Source organism: Salvia splendens, chromosome 19 (genome assembly GCF_004379255.2).
Source record: "Salvia splendens isolate huo1 chromosome 19, SspV2, whole genome shotgun sequence".
NCBI lineage: Eukaryota > Viridiplantae > Streptophyta > Magnoliopsida > Lamiales > Lamiaceae > Salvia > Salvia splendens.
This window is the reverse complement of record NC_056050.1, coordinates 20,137,616-20,161,876: the sequence shown is the minus strand read 5'-3', so window position 1 is coordinate 20,161,876 and position 24,261 is coordinate 20,137,616. Positions and strand designations below refer to the sequence as shown.

General features: G+C 38.6%; 3 protein-coding genes across 5 annotated transcripts; 1 reads left to right on the top strand and 2 right to left on the bottom strand.

Annotated features, from left to right (window-relative positions):
• The first annotated feature begins 463 nt into the window (after positions 1–463).
• On the top strand, positions 464–2,711 carry LOC121779591 (probable protein phosphatase 2C 6). The gene is made up of 4 exons (XM_042176932.1): positions 464–1,540; positions 1,621–1,929; positions 2,007–2,112; positions 2,222–2,711. Exons 1-4 carry the CDS (start codon positions 1,016–1,018, stop codon positions 2,554–2,556), a joined length of 1,275 nt encoding a protein of 424 aa, XP_042032866.1. The 5' UTR covers positions 464–1,015; the 3' UTR covers positions 2,557–2,711.
• On the bottom strand, positions 2,683–12,007 carry LOC121779590 (aminopeptidase M1-like). 3 transcript variants are annotated; one of them, XM_042176929.1, is made up of 22 exons: positions 11,883–11,979; positions 10,552–10,609; positions 9,830–9,901; positions 8,378–8,649; positions 8,017–8,162; positions 7,423–7,525; positions 6,823–7,009; positions 6,649–6,742; positions 6,383–6,536; positions 5,823–5,927; positions 5,620–5,736; positions 5,331–5,444; positions 5,032–5,214; positions 4,663–4,945; positions 4,446–4,567; positions 4,245–4,342; positions 3,767–3,944; positions 3,573–3,687; positions 3,439–3,506; positions 3,277–3,351; positions 3,125–3,202; positions 2,683–3,054 (listed from the first exon to the last, which is right to left on the bottom strand). In XM_042176929.1, exons 3-22 carry the CDS (start codon positions 9,888–9,890, stop codon positions 2,869–2,871), a joined length of 2,739 nt encoding a protein of 912 aa, XP_042032863.1. In that variant the 5' UTR covers positions 9,891–9,901; positions 10,552–10,609; positions 11,883–11,979; the 3' UTR covers positions 2,683–2,868. The 3 variants fall into 3 exon arrangements, with proteins under 3 accessions (XP_042032863.1, XP_042032864.1, XP_042032865.1); XM_042176930.1 differs by lacking the exon at positions 10,552–10,609 and having other exon boundaries at positions 11,883–11,999; XM_042176931.1 differs by lacking the exons at positions 9,830–9,901; positions 10,552–10,609 and having other exon boundaries at positions 11,883–12,007.
• Positions 12,008–13,748: 1,741 nt separating this feature from the next.
• LOC121779561 lies at positions 13,749–14,405 on the bottom strand. The gene is made up of 2 exons (XM_042176908.1): positions 14,228–14,405; positions 13,749–14,159 (listed from the first exon to the last, which is right to left on the bottom strand). Exons 1-2 carry the CDS (start codon positions 14,249–14,251, stop codon positions 13,854–13,856), a joined length of 330 nt encoding a protein of 109 aa, XP_042032842.1. The 5' UTR covers positions 14,252–14,405; the 3' UTR covers positions 13,749–13,853.
• Positions 14,406–24,261: the final 9,856 nt, after the last annotated feature.

Here is a 24,261-nt window from a genome sequence, read left to right as displayed (position 1 = left end):
CTCACATTCCACTAACTTTTCCAACCAATTTTTCTCTATATTTCTTAAAACTCGTGCCCACAATAAGAGTGACAATTATTATGGGACGGAGGGAGTACATTTTTTGAAGTATTAACTACAACTCACAATAAAATGCATATATAGGCTGGAACTAACTAATAAAAAGTCTAATAAAATGCTAAACTAACTAATTAAAAGCTAACTAATTACATTTTATTTTTCTATTTAAACAGTGGATTTGTAACCGTTTAAAGCTATGAAAGTTAGTAAGAAGAAAAATACACTTACATTTTACACGTGACTATATTTTAAAGAAATTGTATTTTATCCACAATTCATGTTTCTATTTTCGAGTTCTTCTAATATTCAACATCTAACTTTGTAATGTGTTTTATTAAAACTATAAAAAAGATGGAATTTTTGCAATGATATTATTTCAAAATTTGGAGAAACAATAATTTTAGGCTGGATTCTTGATTTGTCAACAGATGTTCAAGATGGTGAAAGGATGGAAACAATAGAGGTAGGTGTAGTTACCTTTCATTTTTTTGCTGTTATTATTTTAGTTATTTCTGTTACCACAATTATTGGTTGAAAAGGAGAGTTTGACTAAATAAAGTAAAACTCAAGATTTGAATAAAGGGTTGACATAGATTTCCGCAGATCCATGGTTTTCCTGTGATTCCTCAAACTTTTCTCTGCCTTTTCTTCTTGTTTTTCTCTTTCATCGACCATCTTGTTGTTTCCTTGCTTTAATTCAACTCATGAATTAACAAGGGCTTATCTTAAATTCCCAATCTTTATTTGTTTTCATGTTGTTTATCTTGTTTTGTTTCAATTAATTGTCTGACCAAGAGGGGATCTTGGTGATTATGGATTTGCCTTCTCTTGCTTTTCATGTATTGCAATTGGCGGAGTTAGAGGAAGTTGGGAGTTGAGATAAGTTTAGTTTCACCTTTCTATATATGAAGGTGACTTCTTTTTGAATGATGGTGATTGATGTTCATTTTTAGCTATGATATCTGAGGATGAGACCATCTTGCTGGCTCGTGATGTTGTGGTGCGTGACAGCGAGGAAGATGGTTCCTCGTCGTTGGAGGGGGATGCGTTGGCCGAAAGCTGCTGCTCGTTATCGGTAGTTAGTGATACTAGTAGCCTGTGTGGTGATGATTTCTTGAGCTTTGAGGCCAACTTTTCAGAGGTTGAGAAGGAACTTGCTTCAAGAACACTTGTTTCGAGAAATCCAGGCGATGATGTTCCCGTCTCTAAAGCATCCACGATTGATGTCCCGTCGGATAAAGGGGTGGCTGGGAGGGGAAGCCGGAGTTTCTTTGAAGTGGATTGCGTGCCTCTTTGGGGTCTCAGCTCCGTGTGTGGTAGGCGCCCGGAGATGGAAGATGCAGTCACAACTTTGCCACGATTGCTGAAAATCCCGATCCGGATGCTAACCGGTGATCAAGGAGTTGATGGAGGGACGACGTGCTTGAGTCATCTGACAGGCCACTTCTTTGGAGTGTACGACGGTCATGGAGGCTCGCAGGTTTGTATCGTTTTCACCATTGTTATATGATCGTATCGCAGTCGAGATATGATTAATTATGTCCAAATCTTGTGTCTCAGGTAGCTAACTACTGTGGTGATCATCTGCATCTTGCTTTGAATGAAGAGTTGGATTTGATGATAAACAACCTTGATGATAATGCTAGCTGTGAAGAGAAGTGGAGGGCGGCTTTCACTAGGAGTTTTCTCAAGGTCGATGACGAGATCGGAGGGAAGGCCAGCCTCGAACCGCTTGCCCCAGAGACCATGGGGTCCACGGCCGTCGTTGCCCTAGTATGTTCTTCACATATAATAGTGGCCAACTGTGGTGATTCGAGAGGCGTTCTCTACCGTGGAAAAGAACCTATAGCCCTCTCCATCGATCATAAGGTAACCGCCTGACTTGACATTTTAGGGGAATATGTCCGACTTAACGCTCTCTAAACTCCTTTTCTCATATCGTGCAGCCTAATCGGGAAGATGAGTATGCACGGATCGAGGCATCGGGAGGGAAGGTCATACAATGGAATGGCCATCGTGTCTTTGGTGTCCTTGCAATGTCGAGGTCTATTGGTACGCCCTTGTTCACTTCTTGTTTCCATTTATTCCTACCATCATTCCATAATTTCCAGTCTAATTTTCTCACACCTTTGTTTACTGCATGCATATGATGCATATGCAGGAGACCGGTATCTGAAGCCATGGATCATCCCCGATCCAGAGGTGATGTTCGTTCCACGAACGAGGGACGATGATTGCCTCGTTTTGGCGAGTGACGGCCTTTGGGATGTCATGACAAATGAAGAGGCATGTGATCTAGCTCGTAAAAGGATACTACTATGGCACAAGCACAACGGCTCTAGTCTCCCGTTAGAGCGTGGCGAGGGGATCGACCCCGCAGCTCAGGCGGCTGCGGAGTACCTCTCAAACCGGGCGCTGCAAAAGGGCAGCAAGGACAACATCTCCGTTGTTGTAGTGGACCTAAAGGCTCAAAGAAGGATTAAGAACAAGACCTAAATAAAGATTATTTCTTTTATAAATCAAATCAAGGGACGAAAAGGGTTGTGATTTGCCCATATGTTCTAGACTAGTTATGAGGTAGGGTACAGTGTTAGTGTCAAGTCATAAAATTGAAATAGAGAATTTGATCATAATGCATAATTTCTTTCATATATGATATATTTCCATATGGCTCCATTGGAATTCTATAATTTGAATTATATATCTAAAGTAGATAATCGAATTCCAAATATTTATAAGTTAGATACCTTCACATACTGCATACACACAACGCACTGCATACACACGTTCGCGCGCACACAGCGTGAATCAGTATTTACTGTATGCGAGCTCCTTCACAGCGCGTGGGAGATCCTTGTCATTCTGAATGCTTTTAACCCAGGCTGCATTGATGTGGATGCGTTCGATGCCCTGCTTCACCGTCCTCGCTATGTTCGGCATCATCCGGCTGCTGAAGAACTCCTCCACTTCTGCCGCCTTCTCATAAGACGAGAACTGGAAGAACATGACACGTAAGAACCCGAATGCCTAAGATTAGATGAGAGCTTAGGAGATGAGCACATACTGGTGATACAATGGCACTAATGATGTGAGCTATCAGGAATCCGGAGCCGTACGTCTTGGTGAGATCATCCCAGTTGGCCTGTAAACGAGACGAGCCAACCATCAATGGAGGCCAGTCACCCAGAAACAAGGCAATGTGAGTAAATCGCTTACTTTCAACCAATTCCATGCTGTCTCACGAGATTCTCTGCTGACAGAGACCCCAACCAAGACGTCTTGGCTTCTCACCTGCATTAGAGAAAGAAAAGAATGACTGCTATTGCAAGAGAGCTGAGTTGCAGCTAAGAATCTTCATTTTACTGACTCTAATACTACCTCTGAAGATAATAAGAAGTCGAGGAATTCTTGAACGATTTCAGGATCCCGGCAAGAACCTAGCGAGCCTTCAGGAAATATAGGACACCATTAGAGCCCGCAGATTAACACGGTGTAAAATGATGAAATTATACCTAGAATTCGTGTTTTCTCCTGGCTGAGGTCGGTTTCTCTGTAAATTCTGAGAAGAGAATCATAGCCAGATTTGTTTGATTTGTTCACGCCTAGTATCACAGCAACATATACTGCCTGGAAACAGGAAACGAGAAGGTGCTTTCAGCATGAAAAAGAGGACAGTGGATAGAGTTTTGAAGTTTTTCACTAGTACACTTCTCAAATCAGGAGGAAGAACAGTTGTGTTTCTATCTTCCAGAAATATGCGGAAGCGCTTGTTTGCTTCGTCCAAAGTTGCCTCGTGTCCAAATGAAGCCAAAGCTTTAAGAAGCTCTCCTCTCAACATGCTGTCAAGGTGGCTCTCCCCTGGTTTAGGATCCCAACCAAGTCTCCTGTCAAAGAAACGTATTTGTAAAATTTCTACGAGCTACATTGTTTATAGTTCGATGAAAAAGAGACACCATCAAGGGCAGGTAAAGCAAGAAAAATGGTGGTCTAACAAACATCTACAGAGTCATGACATTGGAAGAAAGAAACAACATCAACCGTTGCATCTCAACTCAAGGACGTTTGAATCCCAAAGGAGTAATTCGAGAGATATGATATATGAGTTTTCATGAACCCATGTACCCTACTACCAACCCATCAAACATTGTGTAGAAAGCAGGACAGAGAAGTCACGAATAACATACTCTGCAGAGTTCTGGAAAAGATTGATAAAGAACAATTTGACATCACCAACCAATTCAGGTGAGGCATCAGCTACAATTTTGGCTACTGTGGAAGCTACCTGCAGTTAAAAGAAAATTTATGTAACGGAAATACTGAAAAGTAATCCATGGGTTGAGAAAAATCTGCCAAAATACTAAATTTTGGAAAAATGAGAACATTACAGTGATCAAGTTAGATAGAACTGTGTACTCAGGTTCTTCTCGGTAAGCACTCATCAAAGCAAGTAAAGAGGTCAGTGATTGCTCGCATGACATGGACAGTGAATAATAGTCATCCAGTATTCCTGGTCAAGATATAAAGCGAATTTCTAATATTTTCCCAACCCACTAAATAAGAAGAGAAAAGAAATGAAGTTTAAAGAGGAGTAATCGAGATTACCACTTCTGTCACATGTTGACAAGTACTTTCTCTCTATTGCATTCCTCAGTCCAGCCGATAAGCCCTCATCATATTTCACTCGGTAAAAACCAGTCTGCTCCACGTTAACTTTGATCCAGTGGTGGCCCGATGGAACTGAGACACCCAATAAATCCTTAACGTCAAGAGTCTTACTTTTGGTTTCCAGCAAGAAACTTTTACGAGCATCATAAGAGCCCGAGCACAAAGTTATTGGGACGACCCATTGGCCATCGCCATGAGAACCAGTAAACAAAAACCGTGACTGTTCAAATAATCGAGACAAACGGCTATCAGAATTTCCAAAAGCTAAAAAGAATCAATCATGGAAAAGAATGGGTTTTAAATAACCTGTTCGAACTCCAAGCTCTGGCCATTGAGCTTCACTGAGACGACTGGATAACCTATCTGTTTTGTCCATGAGTTCATCAGCTTGTTTACAGGTTCACCAGATTCTTCCTGAAGAACTGACCATAGATCTTCTGTCTTTGCATTTGAGTAAGCGTACTTTTTAATGTAGGAAGCAAGTCCCCTCTAGAAGATGTCAAAAAAAAGAATGACGAAACGAGATAAGATATATATTATTGATAAGATTGACTTTTAAAGAGCAAATAGTGACATTCCCAGCAACAAATGACCAAATCATCAACCTGAAAACTTTCGGGACCAAGATAGCTCTGCAACATTTGAATGACAGATGCACCCTTCTGATAGCTGATTGCATCAAAAATTTCACCAACTTCACTTGCATGATTGATGTCCACCTGAAATGAGATTTCAAACAAACTGGAGGTTCAATATATGCATCAATGTTAAAACAAATAATTCTAACTAAATCTTATTTTTCATAATAAGAACCATTGTCCCCTGGATCTTTATGAGTATTTAATAACAAGCATTTAAATATAGAAAAGAAAAGAGTCAATATTTGTCAATAACCTCAATTGGGTGAGATTCAGCAAGCCCATCTAGCTGAAGCCCCTCGGAACATTCAACGAGAAACTGAGTCCAAACTTTCCAATCTGGGAACAAACTATCAGCAGCTAGATAGCTTATCTGAATTCCAAGAATTAAAACTTCAAGAGCTTTGCAGTACCTTTCTCCATAAACTTAGGGATTTAAACATGAAAGGAAAATAATACCCATGTCGCAAATCCCTCATTCAGCCATAAATGAGTCCACCATTCCATGGTCACCAAATTGCCAAACCACTGGTGCGCTAATTCATGCGTTATAGCAGTTACAACCTAAATAAGAGACAAGCAGGCATTATTACACTAAGGACATTTATTTAGGATGATTTAAATCAAGTTCACAAATTCACATAATATGCATGTTTACTACTCCCTCCGTCCCATTGAAGATGACCCACTTTCCTTTTTGGTTTGCCCCAACCAAGATGACTCATTACCAAAAATGGAAACATCTTTATCTCTACTTATTCCCTCTCTCTTACTTTACTCTCTCCACTTAACACACAAAATAAAGTTGCATAAAATCCCGTGCCGCCCAAGGAAGGGGTCATCTTCCTTGGGACGGAGGGAGTAGTAGTTTTTTATACAAGCTTATGATTTAGTATGGTTATGGTATCATCAAATGTTGGATTTAGTATGGTTATGGTATCATCAAATATATGGTTATGGAGGCATGATGATATAACAAAAGTAGGAAATATCACTTATCAACAGGCAATTAATTTTACCATCTGTTTGTTTGCAGCTGCAGAGTGATTTTCATCATAAAGCAAATCAGTTTCACGGTACGTAACGAGACCATAATTCTCCATCGCCCCGGGAGCGAAATCAGGGATTGCAATCATGTCCAATTTAGGAAGCGAATATGGTACATCAAAGTACCTGCGTTATAGATTAAAAAAAACTAAGTCAACAAATTCATATCACTGTAAAACCCATACAAATATTTGCAAGAAACCTAGTAGTAACAGCACATGTAATGCACACTACATACTCTTTGTAAAGGCCAAGGGTTTTGACAGCAACACCGAGAGCAAATTTCCCTTGACTTGACTTGCCAACCTGACAATACACTCTCACGTTGATTCCTGTAAACATAGTAATACATCATGAAGAGGAAAAAGCTAATTTTAAAATCCAACGAGGTAGAAGGATGGTGCAAACATACCTTCGGGTGTATTATCTTCAACATAGTCAAACATGCCAACTACAACCGCCACCAAGTAAGTTGACATGATTGGCGATTCTTGAAAGTAGATGGTCTTAAGATTCCCATTTTGTTTTTCTTCAGTGATTGGCATGTTGGAAAGAGCTACCAAGTCTGATGGAACATCTAACGTAATCTTGAAAGTAGCCTGAATAGCATGTGCGCGGGTCATAAAGAGAAAATGAAACTAGTTTAACATCCACATCACATTCTACTAAAGGTACATATGTATGCCCATAAGAATTTGATGTTAATGAAGCATTTGGGTGGGACAACATACCACTTGAACTAAACCGGGCAATAAGAATTTGATGTTAATGAAGCATTTGGGTGTGATCGAATATACATATTATCTTGAAACAAAATTAAAGACCCTTAGGATTGACAACTAAATGGACGCCGCTGATACAGACGAATATCCAAACATTTTGCAGAGATTAAATGTATTAGTTCCAACTTCCACAAGCCATATGCACAAACCAAATTGGCAGCACATAAGAGACAATTTAGAAATTTTGGACCATGAACAAGCAGGAAACAAATGAGACACGACTAAAGTACCCTGCAAGCAGGCTCATCCCAACAGGGAAAGCACCATCTAGCATCAACTGGCTCGAACTGCGTTACAGCCATGTTCTTCTTCTCACCATTGAGCTCATAGGTGCTGCAGAAATTAATCATATTGTTATCTACAATAATTCACAAGACATCACGCATCCAAAAGCATAATGCAGAGCAGTATACACAAGAAGAAACTATGATTTCTCCCTCTTTGAAATAAAGATATCAAGTACTGAATGACATCTAGACACACACAAACGCACCCTATATATGAATTCAAAATATCATGTGTCCTCAATGAAACAGAGCACGAGTGATCTATCACCAGATGGATCAAACCAAAAATCATCTAGATGCTGCAAAAATTTGGTCCAAGTACAAAATTTACTACTTCATACCAAAAGCATATACGTCTAGATAGACACACAAAATCAGCCCAAATATGTAGTAATTCATAAGCACACTATAAGACTTTCAAGCCGAATCTAGAAATTATGAATGTCATAATAGAACAACGATTCAACATCATAATTAAAAGAAAATGGCAAAATCAGGACAAATGCATATAATACATATATGTAAAAGGTATGTCACCTTCTGTAAAATCCTTTCATGTTATCATTTAGAGCACCCTCAAACTCCATAGTCAGAACCCCGACACCAATCGGCAAACTCTCCTTGAACTCCATAACCGCGATCTCATCTTCTGCAAATAACTCTACTTCCACAGCCTCCAGAACCTGGATATCCCAAGCAACAGAACTAACATTAACCTTTCCAACACAAATTTATCAATTAATCCATAATGCACGAGCTGAAAAATGCTCTGCAGTCAATCTCATCCTTTTCATCAATGCAATTGAGTTTGTTTAGCGAAAAATTATTCACAATAAAACTTGAAATAGCAAACACCAAAAACAAAAACAAATAATAGAACGATTTCTCTCCAATCTACCTTATTCGCAGACGCGAATTTGACAGAATTAGAGCTAATGGAGAGCTCGGCGGCATTGAGGACGAGGAACTTAGTGTCAGAAACAACGTCAACGGAGATTTGGACGGAGCCGGTGAATTTGCAGGCGGAGAGATCGGGATTGAGTTTGAGATCGTAGCGCTTGGGGGTTGCGAATTTGGGGAGACGCGGCTGCCCTCTAAACTGAGGGTATTTCTGATTCTGATCCGCCATTGTTGAGTTCAAGAAAGATGAAGACTTTGTTGCAGTTTGGTCTGTGAAAGAATTAGTAGCTTGTGACTGAACCAATAAGATGATCTTTCATTATTTGCAAAAAAATCTCAAACGCTGCAGTTTCAATTTTCAACAGTAGCATCCAATTTTTGGAAGAGCATGTCAAAGTCCCACTGTAGTCAAAACTCAAATGTTTCTTTGGAATTGGAAGGTTCAGACTTCAGCCTTTGCAATTTGCTCCAAATTTAATTTTATAGTAGTATATTATATAGTTGCTACATGCAGTTTTTTAATCATAATATATAAGCATTTTCCTGATATTTACATACATCAAAGTTGGAGCCTAGTTTGCAAAACCAGTTAATACTTCCTCCATCCTCTAATAAAAGACTTAGTTTGACTCAGTTTTAAGAAATATAAGAAATTTGGTAAAAATAAGGTTAGTGGATCTGTTTGTATACATACTCCACAATATTAATTTTATTAATAAAATATGAATGAGATAATTTTAGTGAAAAAAAAGGAGTCTATTATCACAAATAGTAAAAAGTAAATGAGACAATTATTCACATAATGACAAAAACAACAAATTGGGATAATTAATGATGGATGAAGAGAGTATATAAGCTAGAGGGGCAAGATACAAGGGTGTATGAGTAATTTCGCTATGTTGCGGGATGCGATTTTCTGCTCTTACTGTTTGATAGGGCTCGTTGAGGGTGAGGTAGTGTGTTCATCTAGTCGAGTTCGGGAGAGTGATCCATTGACTCATTCCTAACATAATTTTATAGCGCACCCAAGTCAATGATGAGTTTCCAGCTCATAAATTGCGAGGGCTTATTGCAATCTCTTATTGTTCGACATCGACAAAAGTGATTATTCTGACTCATCTATAAGTGAGTGGATAACCATTCCCTTATAAGACATTTTAAGAGGTTGAGTGTTTATGTTACGATCACACTTTACTAAGGATAACATAACCATGTAAGAGAGAATAGACACGAGGAAGGGTACATCATACATGGATCAATCATATGTTTAAAGGTATCCAAAAGAGAATACTTGACAAGAATGGCTCGATCATACAGACTCGAGTCAACGTTTCATTTAACACAACTTATCAAACTTCAGAGTCTTTAAGGAAATACAATACATAATTTAACATGCTTCAAAAACATAGTGGAAACAACTAAACGTGATTCCATATATGAAGACATGAACCTGCGAGAATTTTGCATAAACACAAGGGTAAACCCAATTGTAAAAGCACTATCCACTCCATCGCAGCTCAACCTACACATTGGAAATACATGCAGGGTTGAGTACGGGCGTACTCAGTGAACACATTGCCAAAAGATACATTATACATTGAAAATATTGTCGGGTCATCATTACAGTAATACTCAGTGGTTTTCTTAAAAGGCACGAGCTTACCAAATTCTCTTACTAAAAAATCGACTAATTCTTTTTGTAATTCTCTGTTGCATGAGGCATGGGCGTAATTATTTATAGATAATTATTTCTAATTAAATCAAATTGCAAAAATTAGAATCTCATTAGATATCGTCACTCATTTGCCCCATAATCAACAAGTTTTCAATTTAGCTAGGTATAATTGTATATATATTTCATATTATAAGCTAAATTATTACCCAAAACTATCAAATTTCATTTACTACTTTAGTCATTACGGTGCTTAGTTTTTATATAGTACTACTCATTGATTACTTGAAATTCGCACGGTGCTTAGTTTTTATGTAGTATTACTTGTAACGCCCTCTACTCAATTGGCAACCAATTAAATAGATAACGTTGTAGTTCTGGTACTATAAATCGTGGTAATTTAAAAATCAATTTACAATCATAAAAATATCATAATAAATTTACTTATAAATATGCATGTATCAGCACTAGTTGGATCGAATAGTATAACATTGACTCACACGACATATATAATTCTCAACAATATCCCACGGTCATTGCTTGTCTCACATATTGCACCTATATCCAAGCATGAAGTTACATAAAATCGATTAACATGTTCAGTATAAATATGGGTACGCAACAACAACCGTTTAGTCCAATAGCAAGCACTTACAGCCCTTATAAGGCGAAAGTCATGTCATACCATACAACCCAATAGCGGGAGCATATAGCCCGTATAGGACGAGAGCCGGTCATACCATATAGCCCAATAGCGGGCGCATATAGCCCGTATAGGGCGAAAGCCGCGTCATACCATATAGCCCAATAGCGGGCGCATATAGCCCGTATAGGGCGAGAGCCGGCCATACCATATAGCCCAATAGCGGGCGCATATAGCCCGTATAGGGCGAAAGCCACATATAGCCCAACAGCGGGCGCATATAGCCCGTATAAGGCGAAAGTCACATCATATCGTATAGTCCCTATATGAGGAACATCACATTTTTTATTTTATGTAGCACCACCGCAGTAGTATGACATACCAATTATACACATTAAATGAACCAAGCATGGGACACAACCATATTTAAATGCACTCCAATTTACAAAATACCATTACCATTTAATTATCGACTATGATTCAATTCAAACAATTATCTTCATATAATCCATGTATAGCCCATTTAATATCATATGTTTCATTTACTATTCATATACTATCTCCCTTTCCAACCAATGCAGAGAAGCCTCTTGACTTATTTCTTTATCATATACAACTCCTATTAATCCCATGGTCTCCATTTTATTCTATAAACTCTATTTATAGTTCTATTTCATTATCTAGTTTTATTTTCTAGTTTAAATTCTACATTTCTATTTATGGAGTACTTAAGAAAATTTCCAATGATTCACATCATGTTATGCATCGAATCAATATTTGAATTATATTCATAATTAATTTGATCTAATAAAATTCAAAGCATATAGTCTTACGTCTCATAATTTTCGATCATCTCAACAACATAATATATATTCTAAATACTTATCAGATTATATTTCATTTTATTCTCAATCACATATTGTAACAAATATCTATATCTAACACCAACAATAAACCATAACAATTCAACCCGTTTATCCTACTTAGTAATTTCATATCCGTTTAAAATTTCAGTTACTTTCAACTCAATTGTCATCACATTTTTTTATATTGACTACATATCACCTTTCTATCAATTATATTAAAAATTAAAATCACATATACAAGTAGTCAATACCCTATGTACTATGCCACATTCAAAATTTCATCCACAAATAAACTAAAACTTGATTATGATGGAAGACATACCTTAACTTGGCAATGATTTTGCTAAAAAAAGTCCGATTACATGCTAAAATATCAAATTAAAAATTTAGAAATATGAATATAGTGTTTGGGAGGTGTTGGGACAGGTTGGAAATGGTTTCTCTTCCCCCCATATATATAAGTGTCTTCATACATATATATTGCTCTTATATCTGATTATTTAATTTGTGGTTGATATTCAAACAAGTATTCTAAAAAAAGTTATTACACATAATATCTTTGTTCTATATTTTTCTTATACTCATATTCTAAACAAATCGAGACAGCTTTTTAGCTTCCAATTGAGAAAACAAGTCGGCACTTCCAAGTGTATGGATATGATATTTTTCATTTATTAATACCATAACTATAAATCTAATTATACCATATCCTTAATAAAAATTCTAGATTCTTCTTTATTGTTCAAGACACAAAAAAATAAAATAAAATAAATAAATAAATAAACTTGAAATCCTACTCATTGTTAATGCAGCAATTTAATTTTGGGTATGCATAGTCTCAACAGGAAAAATTTATATTACGACACACAAATTCATTAAAAAAATTCTCTAATCTATCTTATATTACTATGTTCATTCAATTTATATACTCTTATTTTGACCACTAATTTAACTCCAAAAATTGACTAGTATAACACCAAATAATATTCCTTACCATTTCCAATAAATAAGTTATATTTTATCAATTATTATTATTATTTGCAATATATAATCATCCATTGGAAACACAATTTATCAACTTTATAATTGGAATAGCAAATTCCGTCTAAGCCTATTTTGGGATGTTACATTACTCATTGATTACTTGAAATTCGCACGGTGCTTGCAAAACTATGTTCTCGACGAGTAGAATCCCCCATCAAAACTACATTCCCAACATTGTAACAATTTTATCATATTAAAAGTTAGTTCTTTTAAGTAAGCAAATAACTCGACAGTAATTATTTAACTGTGGAAATTTAAAAGTTTGCCTTGTTCTGATATTTTCCTACTTTTTCCGTCCCCTAATAATTGTCCACTTTGATTCCGACGCAGGTTTGAAGTAATATAAAAAAATGAGTTGAAATAATTAGTGGAATATAGTACTCATTGATTATCATATTTATATAGTATTCATTGATTACTTGAAATTCGCACGGTGCTTGCAAAACTATGATAGCACGGTGCTTATTTTTTATTTAGTACTCATTGATTACTTGAAATTCACACGGTGCTAGCAAAACTATGTTCCCGACGAGTAGAATCCCCCCATCAAAAGTACATTTCCAACATTGTAACAATTTTATCATATTAAAAGTTAGTTCTTTTAAGTAATTAAATAACTCCACAGTAAATATTTAATTGTGGAAATTTAAAAGTTTGCTTTGTTCTAGTCAAATTTTTCTACTCCTCCGTCCTCCAATAATTATCCAATCCACCACAAGACCCACATGGACAATATGAACATTAAATATTTTCATTAAATTGATTCATTTGTTTTATATTTTTTATGTAATTGTTAATTATCATATTATATAATTATCATCCATTAAATTTTAACAATACTTCACTAGTTACTAATTTTATTACTATAGTTATATTATACAGTTCAATTTTTTTATATATATTATTCACTATAGTTTATTATTTACTAAATATATATTTTTAAATTTTTTTCTTTCCTGATATTACCAAATTTTCGACAGCCTCCCATATATTTTGCAAGTTTCTTCTCCCAAAAAAAAACAATAAAATTATAGCCTCTATGCATATGATACTCTTAACTTTCCTATGCTATAATAGCCACACACAGTTGCGAGATTATAGTATTTGTTAAAAATAAAAAAGTGAGTCACACGTAATAAAACGATATCATACCACTAAAATGATTGCAGTTTTGTAGCACAGAAATTTGATCTATTTATCTCTGCTTATTCCCATTTCATTCTAAACATTTTACATTAAACTTAAAGCATTAGCTTTCCGGCGGCCTAAGAGCTGCAATTGCAGAAGCCGTCGACGAAACAGCAGCCTCATTCGGCCAAGACATGAGATGCAGCTGAATGCCATCAGCTTTCTCCATAGCAAAAAATAATTCACGCTTATTATCACAGCACTGAATCAAGCCGTCCGAGTCGACTGTCGACGGCATCAAGCTCTTCCCCTTGAGCCTCGAGATCACGAGAAGGTGGCGCGTTCTGTTTGCCTGATGGAACAGTTGCCCCAGGCCAGCCCGCTCTGCAGCTGTCCCTCGGGCCACTGAGTTCACGCAGATGAAGCCCTGCAATTTTTTAAATCTTCAGTTTAACGCTATCCCATCTTATACAGTACATAAAATGTTATTTTTACCTCTTCGGTACGCTTGATGTCCATCCCGAATCGAAACTCTCCCGGTTGTGGGAATAGTTCGATTGGGACTTCAGCGAGCCCTTATGCCTTGCACGACGTTTAAAGTCGTCATGTTTGTGCTTTGTTGCCTGCTTGTTGTCTGGCTCGTCTCCTTCGGATATGTGTTAGAAATAATCATATTTTAACAAACAAACATACACCACAACAAACGTATCTTCCAAGGACACAATATTACAAACGCAATTACTTGTGTTGGAAAATTTTTAAAAAAAAACCAAAATTGTTTGAAGCAAAGAAAAGTGTCCTTAGGTTGATAACACAGTTGTCCACTAAACCTTAATCTTTTGCTTTTCTGTAACGTTTTTCATTTGCGTTTCTTAATTTAGTTGAGACACCAAGATTGAAGGTGCTTTTTAAAGCAGAGGTTGTGGGTTTAGAGACACTAATTAACGCCCTTAATTGACTAAAAAATGTGCTTAGAACATTTTTTTATAGTGATACGGCTAGAGCTAGAGAGAGAGAGGAACATACTGATGTGATGATTTGTTCAGTTTGAATGTTGGTGAAGACCAGAGGAATCCCGGAGGAAATTACAACCGAAAACCAATCCATCGCTCTAACGGTAGGTGCCTCCATACCCCGCTCTCTCGACAAAGGCATGAAGAGAATCGAGCTCACCACCGTGGACCGCCGGTCGGGCAAACACGAGCCCACCTTTTGCTTCCAATCGTATTTGATCCCTTTCCGGTGGAAACCCTTGAAGTCTAAATTCACCACTTGCCTACTCATCTCTACATACGAGTGATAATCGCTTCACATTTTATCCTAACTATATACTCCCATGTTCCCTATTAATTATCTTAAGTTGACTTGACTTAGATGTTATGAAATATGAATCATACCGTTATATATTAGTTTTATAATAAAATATGGGGAAATAAGTTGAAATGTGAGATTCATTACTAAAAGTAGTAAAAAGTGAATAAGACAATTTCTCGTGGATGGACAAAAAGGAAACTGGCATAAATTAGAACATTTTTCCACTTAAAAGTAGCATATAGAAAACGTACCTTGCAAATCAAAGCACTCTTGGAACGTCATCTCGGCGAGCACGGCCACGTGCCTCTCGTCGGAGGCGGCCCTAACGGTGAACTTCTTCTGCACCTTCCCGTTCGCAACTGGCACAACGCACACTCTAAGCTTGATCGTCCCCTCCCCTCTCCTCACCTTCAGCCACACCCCCTCGGCCACATTGTGGATCCTCCCTAGGTGAGAGTTAAGGTCAGCACGCGCCTTGGCAAAGACAAATGACTCATCCGCCCTGTCCTCGCCCACGCCCTCGATGATATCTCTGGGCAGGTCATCGTCTCGTCCCACTCCTCCGCCGTCTCTTGCTTCACTTGCTTTACAACACGACCTTTTGCGAAGGCAACATTGTTGAGGATAGAATGAGAGAGTAATATCACAATGTAGGTAGGAGTTGGTTGTCTACTTATTTGTGAAATAAACATAGGTAATAACAATATGAATTAGGCCTTTTAGTTCTCAACGTTGGAGATTATTCTAAATTTTGGTGTTTGTGATGTCTCTTTATGTCAATTTCTTGTTTCTATGGGTTGGGATCATTCTTACTGGAATTACAAGAGATAAACAATATCGGACGTAATACAACCTAAGAAGGAAAAACTAAAACTAAAAATTACAATGAAATCGAAACTATAAACTGGAAATAAAACTTAGCCGAGTCGAGGAGGCCTCTTTCCGCAAGACGAGATATGCCCCGGTAGTGCTCTCGGTTTGGCGTGTCGTCCCCAAAGATAAAACGGCTACATCTCTGGTGAAGCAGCACCGCAATCAACAGAGCTCCGGCGAACTAGAAGAGGAAAGGGCAGAGCTTCGGGAAGAAAGACAATGCAGAGAGAGTATGATGCTTGTGAGTATGTTCGTATGATGTTCTATATGCTAATGCAAGGAATGACTAGCCTATTTATAGGCTTGGTCCACTGCGGGGTCAACTCAGCCTTGATGGCTGTCATCATGGCGGGCCTGTAACCGCCGGCCGTTACGAGTTTGAAAGCTGGAGTGGTCGACGTTGAATCTAGACGCTGTACACGCCCTAGTTCAACCGTCACATGTGGACTTCGTGAAGCGACTTGATCAAGACACTGATCAAGACATCGCTTAAGGCACAACAGGTGTGCGCGCGTGAGGGCTATTTCACCCATCTTAGTCCACGATAATTACTAAGTGTAATAAGTCACTTAATAAATACACATTAAAGATGTGTCTCATCTCCTATGTGGGATAATTAACACTAGTTAATTACTCACTACACTTTCAACTCATAGCTTTATCAAAAGCTACAATGTGACCAACTTTTATCCACTATTTCTCACTCATCGGGAATCGAATTTGAGAAAGTGAATATACTACGATCATCTACGAGGAACGTAGATCGACCCTATATTATTTAATTTCCAAAAATTAAATGTCTCGTCACATTTATTATTGGTCAAACTTCGTTGATCAGACATCTTAAATTCAAGATTCCAACAATCCCCCGCATGAGTGGAAATAGCCAAATGCATATGCATGCAGACACAAGCTCAACACTCACGAGGTATATAAGTATAAGGATAGGTAGGTTTTGGCTTTGAACCCTCCATAGTCGACACCATCGGATACACAGGCGGCTTAGTAGCGCGATGCTTTGAACTAATCCCCCACGGCGTGCACCGAGACAATGGTGTTAACGCTTAAACACCTCAACCTCATCCGTTCTCACGTTTTGTGTCCTTTGCAGCCTTGGACACCACTTTGGATTCATAAGCGTGTTATTCGAAGCGACCTCACTTCACACTTATATAGGTGATTCCTAATCAAGTATCTTGCCCTACTCGGTCTCCTTGAGAACTCAATCTCCTCAAGATCCTTATGAGTCATTAAAAGTCATGGACTTAGCCTCACCACTAGTCAAGTTTTCCAACCCTCTATTGTTCTCTACGGAATAGATATAGTTGAGTGTTTCTCATGAACTCTCATAGCTTAGTTGTCCCTTTGAACAAAGTTCTTGGGATCTCCAATCATCATGGTTGGGTTACCACTATGACAATTCTTTAGTTTGTGGATTTCAAACTCATTCTCTCTAGCAACTTATTCATTTGATCATGGTTTAACCCTTTGGTTAGCGGATCCGCTAGATTATCTATTGACTTCACATAGTCAATTGTAATCACCCATGTTGTGATCAAATGTCTCACGGTGTTATGTCATCGGCGTATATGTCGAGACTTACCGTTATAGAAGCCATTGTTTGCCCTTCTAATAGCCGCTTGGCTATCGCAATGGATCAGCACTGGTGGCACTGACTTAGACCAACATGGAATATCTTCAAGGAAGTTCTTAAGCCACTCGGCATCCTCACTAGCCTTATCTAAGGCAATGAATTCCGATTCCATTGTTGATCGGGCTATACATGTCTGTTTTGTGGATTTCCACGATACAGCACCACCCCCAATAGTAAAGACGTATCCACTTGTTGAAAGTGAGTCTCTATTGTCGGATATCCAATTTGCATCACAGTACCCTTCAAGTACCGGGGGGTATCTCGAGAAGTGTAGCCCATGATTTTGAGTATGTTTTAAATATCTCAAAACCCTCACAAGAGCTCTCCAATGCTCTTTGCTTGGATTGCTCGTGTAACGACTCAACTTGTTCACAGCGCAAGCAATGTCAGGTCGAGTGCAATTAGTCAAATACATAATGCACCCGATGACCCGTGCATACTCTTCTTGTGCAACGGGCAACGTCGAGTTCAATTGGAGTCTTAACCGGCGCGCCATCATAAACTTTGAATTTATTCAATATCTTCTCAACATAATGTGATTGTGTTAAGATGATTCCATCAGACGTTCTTAGAATCTTCATTTCAAGAATTACATCGGCTATACTCATGTCTTTCATGTCAAAGTTTCTCCTTAACATGGCCTTTGTATCGTTAATTACTTGAGTGTTGCTACCCAAGATTAACATATCATCAACGTTAGACACACTATAACATGACCGTTATTAGTGCTCTTGATGTAGACACATTTGTCGCACTCGTTGATTTAAAATCCATTTGATAACATCACATTAGCAAACTTCAAATGTCATTGCAATGGCGCTTGTTTCAATCCATATAGAGACTTTACGAGCTTGCATATCTTTTTCTCTTGTCCAGGTACTACAAACCCTTCTGGTTGTTCCATATAAATTTCATCTTCTAGTTCACCATTTAGAAACGCGATCTTTACATCCATTTGATGAATCTCAAGATTGTGCAATGCAGCAATAGCGAGAAGCACTCGGATAGATGTAATCCTTGTTACAGGTGAATAGGTATCGAAGAAGTCATGTCCTTCCTTTTGTTTAAAACCATTTACTACCAGTCGGGCTTTATACTTATCCACTGTTCCATTGACCTTAAATTTCCTTTTAAGTACCCATTTATAACCTAGGGTTTCGCACCTTCAGGTAGATCTACCAACACCCAAGTGTGGTTTAGCAAAATTGAATCAATTTCGCTTTGAACAGCTTCTCTCCAATGTAGCCCGTCTGGGCCATCGAAGGCTACTTTTATAGATGTCGGTTCTTCATCTAACATAAAAGCAATGTAGTCAGGACCAAATGTTTTTGGTGTTTTGACCCTACTACCACGTCTTAGTACTGTATCCTTTGGATCGGGCCTTGCACGCTTGCACGATTCAGGTTCCTCATCCGCTGATTTAGAACTAGTGGTTTCATCCTCAATTCTTGTCTCAGAATTGGATGCTACACTTTCCTTCCTTTTACAAGGAAATGTATTTTCAAGAAATACCGCGTTTCTTGACTCAATTGTTGTTCCAACGGTCACAGTCGGTATTTCAGACTTGTGGACAACAAATCGATATGCGCTACTGTTAAGTGCATATCCAATGAAGACGCAATCAACCGTTTTAGGTCCGATTGTAACTTCTTTGGGCGGAGGAACCATCACCTTTGCCAAACACCCCCACACTTTGAGGTATTTGTAGGATGGCTTCATTCTCTTCCACAACTCATAAGGAGTACCATCTTTTCCTTTGAGAGGAATTTTATTCAAGATATAGTTGGCTATCAAAACAGCTTCCCCCCACATGTTATGTGGTAATCCTGAAGTCAGAAGCAGTGCATTCATCATCTCTTTTAGAGTTCGATTTTTGCGTTCTGCAACCCCATTAGATTGGGGTGAATAGGGAGCAGTTGTTTGATGAATTATACCACTTGCGTTGCATAACTCCTCAAATGGAGCTACATATTCGCCCCCTCTATCGCTTCGAATCGTTTTGATTTTACAACCAAGTTGATTCTCAACTTCGTTCTTATAATTTTTGAACGCTTCTATTGCTTCATCTTTACTTCTTAAAAGATAAATGTAGCGATACCTTGTGCAATCATCTATGAAAGTGATAAAGTACTTTTTACCACCTCTAGTTTGCACCATCTTTAAATCACATACGTCCGTGTGAATTAATTCAAGGGGTTTAGTGTTTCTTTCAACTGAATGAAACGGTAACTTAGCCATTTTGGCTTCAAGACAAATCTCACATTTATCTTTACAATAAACTTCATTTGCCTTTAGTAAATCTTGATTTACTAATCTTTTAATGGCGTTTATATTTACATGTCACAATCTACAATGCCACAAGTTTGAATACTCAATCAAGTAAGAGGAAGTAGACGCATTATTATTGATAGCCAAAGGCTTGGGACCAAGGCGCGTAGCCACACTAAGCTTGAAGAGCCCATTGGTTACATAACCTTTTCCGAGGGATTTTTCAAACTTATACAAAACAAACCTATCGGATTCAAATACAAGTTTAAAACCCTTATTAACTAGTATAGATCCAGAGACTAGGTTCTTTCGGATGTCGGGCACATGCAGCACATCCTTCAGCGTGACAGAGACACCAGGCGTCATTTTGAGAATCAGATCTCCAGTTCCTTTGACTTCGCATGATACTTGATTCCCCATATTGATCTTCCTCCCATCAACAGGATTGTAAGTTGAAAACTTACTCCTATCGGCACAAACATGAGCAGTTGCTCCAGTGTCGATGTACCAGCCTCCCTTGTTTTCAATCAAGTTGGCCTCTTCAGTGACCACATCGATGAGGTCATTTTCGTCCCAGTCTTTGAACTCCTTCTCAACGACGTGGGCTGTCGGCTTCTTCATCTTGCTGCGGCAGTCTTTGGCAAAGTGGTCAGTTTTGCCACACTTGAAGCATTCGCCTTCAAATTTCTTTGTAGGCTGCTTTCCTTTCCTTTTATCCTTTTGACTTGGACGAGGGCGTTTGTTGGAGGGACCGCCCCACTCCAGCAGATTGGCTTTGGCTTCAAGTGGGCTAAAGCCCTTAGCCTTTTGGCCGCTTTTGCGCACATCAGCCTCAATGTGCAATTTCACGATCAAGTCTTCAAGGGTCATCTGCTTTCGCTTGTGCTTGAGATAGCTCTTGAAGTCCTTCCAACTGGGAGGAAGCTTGTCAATGATCGTGCACCTTAAGAATTTGTCGGGCAAGGTCATCCCTTCAGCCACTAGTGCGTGGATGATCATTTGGAGCTCTTGAACTTGCTCCATGATGGGTCGAGAGTCGACCATCTTGTAGTCCATAAATTTGGATGCTACAACTTGTTAAGTACCTGCAGCATTATCTATGCTATACTTCATTTCTAGGCTTTCCCACATCTCTTTTGATGTGGTTACAACGGAGTATACATTGTACAAACTATCATCTAAAGCACTTAGAATGAAATTTTCACAAAGATAATCTTCTTTTCTCCAAGCTTCATAGTCCGCCGTGACTTCGAGCCTAGTCTCTTGATTGCTTGGCGCGGGCGGCTCGTTTTCTGTGAGGAAGTTGGCGACGCCCAATGTTGTCAAGTAGAACAACATCTTTTGGTACCACCTTTTGAAGTCAGATCGTCCAAACTTTGGTGGCTTCTCGGCACGTGGAATCATTCTTGGTGCCAAAGGTGTCGTACTTTGTCCATGGAAGGAACCAATTCCGTTGCCCCCGAAGGAGCCAACAACGTGGTTGGGCATAGAGCTCCCACCATTCATGTTGGGCATAGAGCCCGCCATGGTCGTACCAGCCTCGAAGGAACTAGCACCCGCGTGAGACCCGAATGCCCCAGCATTCGTGTGAGACCCGAAGGCCCCAGCACTCGTGTGAACCCGAAGGCCTCAGCACTTGATCCATTAAAGGATCCGAAAGAACCACTAAAAGTGGAACCAACGAAGTGTTGACCGGTGCAGTAGTTAACAAACTCCCAAGGCGTTGTTGATGAAGATGGATAGCGCCCGAGATTGGGCATCATCGTCGGAATCAACGAAGTGTTGACCGGTGCAGTAGTCGACAAGGTGGATGGAGATGCGGAGGCGATGGTGGCAGCGACGGTGTTGGATTCCGTCGACATCTCCAGCAAAGGTATTAAGTTTCGATAGTGATTAAGTTCAGTTTAGGTTCGAAACCTTCAACAGCAAGTATATCTCGTCTTGCGACTATTAGAATTCTACTTCAAACTGGGATTACAAGAGATAAACAACACCGGGCGTAATACAACCCAAGAATGAAGAACTAAAACTGAAAATTACTATGAAATCGAATATGTAAACTGTAAATAAAACTTAGCCGAGTCGAGGAGGCCTCTTTCCGAAAGACGAAATACGCCCCCGGTAGTGCTCTCGGTTTGGCGTGTCGTCCCCAAAGATAAAACGGCTACGTCTCTGGTGAAGCAGCACCGCAATCAACAGAGCTCCGACTAACTGGAAGAGGAGAGGGCAGAGCTTCGGGAAGAAAGACAATGCAGAGAGAGTATGATGCTTGTGAGTATGTTCGTATGATGTTCTATGTGCTAAGTCAAGGAATGACTAGCCTATTTATAGGCTTGGTCCACTGCGGGGGTCAACTCAGACTTGATGGTTGTCATCATGGCTGTCATCATGGCGGGCCTGTAACCGCCGACCGTTACGAGTTTGAAAGCTGGAGTGGTCGACGTTGAATCTAGACGCTGTACACGCCCTAGTTCAACCGTCACATGTGGACTTCGTGAAGCGACTTGATCAATACACTGATCAAGCCATCGCTCAAGGCGCAGCATGTCGAGTTGATCAGGCTGCTGCCCAAAACTGAGGTGGTCCAAAACATTAAGTCTGGATCCAGGGACAAGCCCAATTGCCAATTGCCAAGATCCAAGAACAAGGGCACGGGCGCGGCTCGGCTCGGCGCGCGTGTGGGCTCTTTCACCCATTTTAGTCCACGATAATTACTAAGTGTAATAAGTCACTTAATAAATACACATTAAAGATGTGTATCATCTCCTATGTGGGATAATTAACACTAATTAATTACTCCCTACACTTTCAACTCATAGCTTTATCAAAAGCTACAATATGACCAACTTTTATCCACTATTTCTCACTCACCGGGAATCGGATTTGAGAAAGTGAATATACTACGGTCATCTACGCGGAACGTAGATCGACGCTATATCATTTAATTTCTAAAAATTAAATGTCTCGTCACATTTATTATTGGTCAAACGTTGTTGACCGGATATCTTAAATTCAAGATTCCAACACTATGTATACTAATTTTACAAAGCCATGTAATATAATTATGCAACTACTTGACATAAACTAACAATTAACATTTAACATAAATGACGTTTTATACTAAGTAAAATTTGTATACAATCTCTCAATCTCGTATTTCCCTCTGCCCTACACAACACAAATCTTTTTAAATTTTGATTATGGGAGCAAACTATGTTTAGACATTTATTCAAATTCATGATATTTTTACATGTAACTAACATGTGATGCTATGTAGCTCTTAGGTGGTAATGAGTAATTCTTGTCCTCGTCTAAAGATACGTAACAGAAATTACGGATAGAAAATATATGTAGATTCGTAATCAATATTGCATGTTGAACATTTACACTTACTTGTTGCGTGATTTGTTTTTTTATAAAGAAACTAGACAGCTAAATTTTCAGGGATTACATAATGAAACATTCATTTCCAATAATCAAAATATCGACATATATGATAAGGTAAATAATGTTTCATTTTCGCGCCTACTCCACAATTGCTTCTTACAAAATCAAGTTGTATGATTATCCCATCAAGGTTTTATCTCACACAATGCTTTCGCGGTGATTGTAACCCATTCATTGCAGCCTACTAATCAGACTAAATTTCTAAAAATAATTGCATTAGGCATTAAATTAATAGGTCTAAAATTAAATTGAAATATATGCCTCTTACTGAATTCGAATCCAGATATATGATGCACTTACATTCAATAAGGTGATGCATTCATATCGTAAATGTTTATAATGAAATGGGTTAGTTGTTATTAGAGCACCCACGAAGTCACAATATATAGCCAAAATTACCCGAATCATATATTTTTGGTAATTTGTTTACTTTTGAAAATACATCCAAATTAGTACTAATTTGAAACAAATGTCATCTTAAATGATTTCACTAGAAATATGAATCATATATTGTCACGCCTAAAACATAAATTAAATACTAAGCTTAAGCGTGTGGCAAAATTTTAGAAAATAGCAATTAGATATGTGGTATCTGCAACAAGCTCGAGCATAGTAAAGATGTTTCACGTCTGACACAACACCGGAGTTAAAATGCCTTCTGCACGTGCCAATAGTACTCCACATAGATTTAGTATTCTACCCCAATCTCACGTGCTTAGCGCCTTCCCAACGCACGCTGCCACGTACTTTACCATTAGGCATGCAGCGCTATCATGCGTGCAAGAGTACGCTGATCGGTGAGCCAATCATTGCTTGCTAAGTGACTCTGTTTTGAAAATAACGGTTATCCTACACAATTCATACTCTAATTTCATACTCCAATCCCAAGCTTCGTTTCACTCTTGCTTTTTTTTTTGCGATTTACATGAATCGATCCATTTGGCAAGGACGATGCTCCATTCGGTGACAGTTT

What these genes read in the sequence shown, in the direction of transcription:
- LOC121779590 (XM_042176930.1), bottom strand. Translation starts at nt 9,890, where the DNA reads ATGGAGTGGATAGTGCTTTTACAATTGGGTTTACCCTTGTGTTTATGC. An exon ending in ACCCTTGGCCTTTACAAAGA is followed by an intron (nt 6,537 to 6,648) that starts GTATGTAGTGTG and finishes TCTATAACGCAG; the next exon opens with GTACTTTGATGTACCATATT. An exon ending in TTAGTGCCATTGTATCACCA is followed by an intron (nt 3,055 to 3,124) that starts GTATGTGCTCAT and finishes ATGTTCTTCCAG; the next exon opens with TTCTCGTCTTATGAGAAGGC.
- LOC121779591 (XM_042176932.1), top strand. Translation starts at nt 1,016, where the DNA reads ATGATATCTGAGGATGAGACCATCTTGCTGGCTCGTGATGTTGTGGTG. An exon ending in ACGGTCATGGAGGCTCGCAG is followed by an intron (nt 1,541 to 1,620) that starts GTTTGTATCGTT and finishes CTTGTGTCTCAG; the next exon opens with GTAGCTAACTACTGTGGTGA. An exon ending in TGCAATGTCGAGGTCTATTG is followed by an intron (nt 2,113 to 2,221) that starts GTACGCCCTTGT and finishes ATGCATATGCAG; the next exon opens with GAGACCGGTATCTGAAGCCA.
- LOC121779561 (XM_042176908.1), bottom strand. Translation starts at nt 14,251, where the DNA reads ATGGACATCAAGCGTACCGAAGAG. An exon ending in ACATCAAGCGTACCGAAGAG is followed by an intron (nt 14,160 to 14,227) that starts GTAAAAATAACA and finishes AAAAAATTGCAG; the next exon opens with GGCTTCATCTGCGTGAACTC.